This window comes from Pelodiscus sinensis, chromosome 30 (genome assembly GCF_049634645.1).
Source record: "Pelodiscus sinensis isolate JC-2024 chromosome 30, ASM4963464v1, whole genome shotgun sequence".
Taxonomy (NCBI): domain Eukaryota; kingdom Metazoa; phylum Chordata; order Testudines; family Trionychidae; genus Pelodiscus; species Pelodiscus sinensis.
In genome coordinates this window covers 6,011,399-6,017,398 of record NC_134740.1, presented here as the reverse complement: position 1 = coordinate 6,017,398, position 6,000 = coordinate 6,011,399, and the positions used below count along the sequence as shown (strand labels likewise).

Sequence of the window (6,000 nt, the reverse complement as noted above, 5' to 3'; positions counted from 1 at the left end):
AGCTGTGACCCTACATGTTCCCTGTCATTCGGAACACTGTGGCTCGCTGGGGTAGCGTTGATCGCTAATTTGCCTTGTGAACTCCTGAGCGCTGTCCCTGGTGCGAGCCCTGCAGGAAAAGCTTTAACACCCCTGCCAAAAGCTTTCCCCTCCCCCAGTGTGTGTCCCAGCCCCGCTCCCGACCTGCCACAATCACAGGCCTCCTTCGGCTACAGCCCAGAACTTTCCTGCCTCCCACCTACCCTCCCTTCCGCTGTTTGCAGCTGTCTGGAGCAAATCCAACCTGTCTCCCTCTGCCGGTCAGACCCGGAGGGGCCTCTCGGCTGGACAGACCCTCCCGCTCCGAGCCCCCTTTGCATATATCCCCGCTCCAGTGACCGGCTCCTCCTGCTTCCCCTTTGCCACCTTCGCCTGCAGTTTGTGTGAGCCCGGGTCACCCCCTGGATTGATTCCAAATCCGCATTCCCCGCCCGCACCTGGGGAGAGGCTGCCGGAAACACCACGCTCGCCAGCCGGTGACTTGTAACCCTCCGGTGAGAGTCCCAGCCCCGTGCGGCCCTGTGACCCAACCCCTCCCCACTCACTGACCCCCTGCCCCGATGTCCGCACGGACAGGGCCCCGGAGACCCTTTCCCACGACGGGATAACTAGATGACAATCGGGATCTAGATTCAATACAGGGGAAAGGGCTCACACCCGGCAGCTGCTTCTCTCCCCTTTAACGCGCCGCCCCGGAGCTTATCACTGCACAGACACAGCGAGGGACGGTCTGACCCCGCCTTAAGCCGGGCCAGAAATTCAGTGTTAAGGGAAGGAAGTTGGGCCCATTATAAGCAGCGGGTCATGCAAATAGGGGAGAGAGGTTCCTGTTTAAATCTGTCTCTCTTTCTGCCCAGGCTCCACCCGCAGAGACAAGCCGCAGCTACCTGGGTCTGCGCAGTGACCAGCCAGTCCCCGGAGAACTTTTCCCGCCAGCAGCAGGGACAATGCGACTTTGGGTGGCAGCTGTTTTCATTGTAGCAACTTTGGAAGGTATTTTATGCCCCTGATTCAACGTCAGAGCCAGAAGCCCAGACAATTATCGCTGGTTTTATACCGGTTCTTCTAACATCCCTTTATTCGCAGGTGCCCGGTCCCAGGAGCTGGTGGAGTCCGGAGGGGATGTGAAGAAGCCCGGAGACTCTCTGCGCCTCTCCTGCAAAGCCTCCGGCTTCACCTTCAGCAGCTACTGGATGAACTGGGTCCGGCAGGCTCCCGGGAAGGGGCTGGAGTGGGTGGCTCGTATCAGCAGCGGTGCTGGGAGCAGCACGTATTACGCGGATGCAGTCAAAGGCCGCTTCACCATCTCTAGGGACAATCCCAACAACCTGCTGCACCTGCAAATGACCGGCCTGAAGCCCGAGGACACCGCCCGCTATTACTGTGCGAGAGACACAGTGACACGGACCCTGCGGCTGCTCGTACACAAACCAGAGCTGCGGAACTTCCCGCGTCTGCCGCACGGGGGCAGCAGAGACACGCGCAAAACAGCTCTGTCCGGGGCCCGCCAGGATGCAACGCTCTGACGTCACGGATTAACTCTTTCGTGTCCGTAATACGCTGCCCGCTCACCCCCATTCTGACCGGGAAGAAAGATGCAGTTCGTGCGGTGCAGGGACAATCCTGGAAACTGTCTTCAAACCTCCTGTCCCCGATGCCGCACTGCGGGCAAAACAATGGCCAAGTTGCATGGACCTTAAGGACAAAGCGATAGAAATGGTCCCCATGCTCACCAATGGGACAGAGCCACACGGGGCAGGAAAGTGTCACATTTGACCACGAAGCTGGAATCCGGGGAAAAAATCCACATTTATTCAGGTCACCCTCAAACCTGGGCTGTCAGGCCAGGGACTGGAGCCGAGATCCTGGAGCCAGTTCGCGGTTATACCCCTGCTCCGCCCACTCAACGTGACCCACCTCCAGAGAATGCAATGAAAGCGCTCGGAGCCCAGTTAACGTGCCACAAACCTTCCTGCCAGGGTGTGGTTATCGGGAAAAGAGCCTCGGCCAAAACTCTTCCAGAAACGGAACTCCTTGTCCTTGGGAATATCAGGCTGAGATCCCCTAGAGATCTTTGTAGGGGCGCCAACACCCCCCTTAATAAGGCAATAGGGACACCTAACCGCCTACCTAGCTACCTACCTGTACCTCCAATCCAAAATCAATAACCCATAAGCAGACGTCAATAATCAATAACGGTTGAGTTTGGGACGCATCAGTCATGTGGGTTGGAACAGGGATGGGTGCGGAACAAATACCATAAATTGAGATTTTGAAACCGCCATAAAGATTTTAATACCCACATTCATCGTTTGTAATGGGAATTGGGTGTCTAAAAACTCAGACAGCACACTGAAAAACCTTCCTGCCTCAGTTTCCCCTCTTCAAAATGGGGATAACTGCCCCTCCCTACAGCACAGGAGGATGGTGCGGGTAGATTCCTTTTCACACAAGCTGATCAGCTTCTGCTGTGAGGAGCGGAACCGAGGGACTTGGGTAAACCTGGGAAGGTGGGGACCAGCCATTAAGAGACGAGGCAGGCTGTGTGTGATAGGGGGGTCAGGGTGTGTGGGTGAGTCAGAGGGTTATGTCATCCCTCCCCATGGGCACCCCAAAGAAGGGTTCCTCAGAGGGGGGATTTGAGGCTCCGGTGCTGAAGCCCCAAATCCGGTACCTGCAGTGGGGCTGAAATGTTGATCCCTGCCAACCCCCTCCATGCTGAATTCCCAGCGCCCCCCTGGCTGAAGCCCCGAACCCGGTGCAACCCTCTGAGTTTCCAGCACCTCTCCAGGCTGTATCTGTAACCCGCAGTGCCTCTTGAAGTCACAGTACTCGCCCCCTTCCCCCCATTGAAGCCCTTATCTGTGGCGGCCCCCTGAATCGCCAACACACAAACATTCTGTCGAAGGCCCAGTCCTGCTCCCTCCCACCTCCCAAACCATGAATGCTGCGGCCCAAGCCGGGAGTGGCAGGGCTGAGTCCTGCAGGCCCAGTGCTCCCTGTAGGGGGGAAGTCTCCAGAGCCCACGGGCAGAGCTGCGGGGCTCTCTAGCAAGTGCAGCGCAGTCCCGGGAGAGCCCCACAGCTCTTTGACTTCCTGGGACCGGCCAGGTCAGAGGCAGGAGCAAAAGCCACGGGAATCGCTCCCCCATTTCTAGTAAAATCTCCTGTAGGGAAAGTGCCGCGTGTTGATCAGCAGGTGGCGCTGTTGCTCCAAAGGGACCGAGTAGCCCAGAGAAGAGCCCCCTGCCCGCACATAGATCGATGCTCTCCCGAAGGCCTTGGGAATGTGAAGAAGCCCGGAGACTCTCTGCGCCTCTCCTGCAAAACCTCCGGCTTCACCTTAAGCAGATATTGGATGGGCTGGGTCCGGCAGGCTCCCGGGAAGGGTTTAGCCAGATTCACGGCTTGACCACATACGATAGTGACTCGGTAAAAGGCCGATTCACCGTCTCCAGAGATGACCACAGCAGCCTCCTGCACCTGCAAATGACCGGCCTGAAGGCCGAGGACACCGCCCGCTATTACTGTGCGAGACACAGGCTGGTTGAAATATTCGGGCGGCAGAATCGTTCTTCCCTGCGCCGCGCGGGGGCAGCACTTCCGCTGGGAATCCTGCGCCAGGCGCAGCAACAAAGTCATCAGGCTCCAGCTCCTTATAGTCTGTGTGATCAGGTCTCAACTTGCCACTGCTGGGAGCGCAGAGCTCTGCTGTATCCTCGCGGGCAGCAGGAAAACATGAGCAGAGAAGAGCGAAGGGCGTTTACAAGTGAAGTGCGGAAGCTTTTGGGGGGTTGGAGCCAGTTCCCAGGTCCAGCTGACCCAACCTGGAAGCAAGCATTTCTGGAAAAGGGCTTTTGCCTGAACGGGAACATCAAAGCACTGATTTTGGACAGTAGAATGTCAGTGCTTTTGCGCAAAATCAAGCGGCCAGTGTAGACAGCTGGCAAGTTTTTCTGCAAAAGCAACCACTTTTGCGGAAAAACTTGCCAGTCTAGATGCAGCCCTGGCCAATATAGTTGCTCTCTTGTGCAAATACTTTATCACAAGAACTCTTGAGTTAAAGAGTATTTGCGCAAGATCATGCCAATGTAGACGTAGCATTTGTGCACCCTCACAGCTACAAGCCTGCATCTTGCTCACAACCTCAACCCTCCCCCTAATCCCAAAACTGTCCTACCTGGGCACCCCTCGGCCAGCATCCTCTTCTATACTTCCTTCTGCATCCAGATTCCCTCCCCGAGCTTGCACCTCTCACCCCTTCCTCGTGCGTTTTTTGTGAGGTACAACAGCAGTGGCGAGAGCATGAAGAGCCAGGGCAAAGTCATTAAGCTCCCTTTCCCTCCCCTTTCCACCCTCCCGCGCAAAAAAGGGCCCGGGGAAAAGTTGTTAACCAAAGCAAAACAACAACAACAACAAAAACCCCACAATCCGTGCCCTGGTACAGATATACTATCATCTATTTTCCACCTGAACGGCGATGGTTTCTCTTTTTCCCAACAACTTTGTGTCAGCAATTCACACTGTCTCCACTGCTATTGTGGCTCCTTGTCTGGAATGGTTTGGCCACCCCGGTGTACTGTCTTCTTGGACGGGACACATGCATCCTGCTGGGTTGTCTCTCAGCGCAGAGCCAGCCCAATGCACAGGTCGCACAACAAACACCTGCACCTCTTTCTGAGCTCAATCTTTCCAGATCTTTTCATTTTGTGTAGCCACCACTTCATGCCCCTGCAGCCTGTTGGTACATCCCTGGGGCCATCGGCCACTGGTCCTAAATATCACGGAGCGAGGGTTTTGAAAAGGTCCCTGCACCCCCATTGCTCCCAGGGCTGTGACTCTGCAAGCACAGGGCAGGAAGGTCAGAGACACAAGTGGAAATAGAACCTTCTATTTTATAGGCTTTGACTCTAGCCCTACCCTGGCCCATGCTGCAGCTATTCCATTTTCACCTTAGTAAGCCAAAGAGTATCTTTGAACTCTTAATTTCCTGCACATTTTGCACAGGGCGTCCTGAACCTCCCTGTTTCTCAGGGCGTAGATGAGTGGATTGACCAGGGGTGTCAGGACGGTGTAGGAGACAGAGAGAACTTTCTTGAAGTCGCTCAGGAGTTCGGTGGTCGGGAACATGTAGGCAGCCAAGAGAGTTCCATAGTAAATGCTCACCACAATGAGGTGGGAGGAGCAGGTGGAAAAGGCCTTTTGCCTCCCGGTGCTGGAGGGGATTCTGAGGATGGTGCTGATGATGCAGATGTAGGACGCCAAGATGAGCAGGAAGGGGACCAGTATTAAAATCAAGCAGGCTGCAAATGCCAACGTGTCCATCAGCAGAGGGTCATTGCAGGAGAGTTTTACAAGGGGAATAAAGTCACAAAAGAAATGGTCGATACCGTTGGGGCCACAGAAGGTTAACTGGGATATTGACACTGTGGTTATACCAGAAGCAATGAAGCCACTTAGCCAAGATGCCCCAGCAAGCTGGAGGCAAGACCTGCCACTCATCTGGGCTGCATAGTGCAGTGGGTTGCATATGGCAAGATATCGGTCATAGCACATCACTGATAGAAGAAGGCATTCTGTGGCTGCCAGAGCAGCCAAGAAATAATATTGTGAAAGACACCTGGTGAAGGAAATTGTCCAATCTCTAGCCAGGAGCCCGGCCAGCAGCCGGGGTAGGAGGGTGGAGCTGTAGCAGATCTCCAAGCAGGACAAGTTGCCCAGGAAGAAGTACATGGGGGTGTGAAGGTGCCGATCTGCCACAACCAGCACCAAGATAAGGCTATTCCCAGCCATGGTCACCAGGTAGATCATGAGGAATAGGAGGAAGAGAGGAAGCTGCAGGCCAGGAAGATCCCCAAATCCCAGAAGGACAAATTCTGTAACAGATGTTTGGTTTCCTTGTTCCTGGTTTTCCATGGGGTGTGTCTGTGAGACAGAAACAGGGTCACTGCGAGCAACATTC

General features: G+C 55.1%; 1 protein-coding gene and 1 gene segment (V, D, J or C); one reads left to right on the top strand and one right to left on the bottom strand.

Annotated features, from left to right (window-relative positions):
• Positions 1–917: 917 nt before the first annotated feature.
• Positions 918–1,565, top strand: LOC142821234 (Ig heavy chain V region 3-like). The segment is given in 2 exon segments: positions 918–1,032; positions 1,126–1,565. Coding segments are annotated over 2 exon segments (486 nt in total).
• Positions 1,566–4,991: 3,426 nt separating this feature from the next.
• On the bottom strand, positions 4,992–5,954 carry LOC142821233 (olfactory receptor 10A4-like). Its single transcript, XM_075912080.1, has one exon. The coding sequence runs from the start codon at positions 5,952–5,954 to the stop codon at positions 4,992–4,994; it is 963 nt and encodes a 320-aa protein (XP_075768195.1).
• Positions 5,955–6,000: the final 46 nt, after the last annotated feature.

Excerpts from the sequence above, each read along its gene's own strand:
- LOC142821233 (XM_075912080.1), bottom strand. The coding sequence starts at position 5,954 with ATGGAAAACCAGGAACAAGGAAACCAAACATCTGTTACAGAATTTGTC.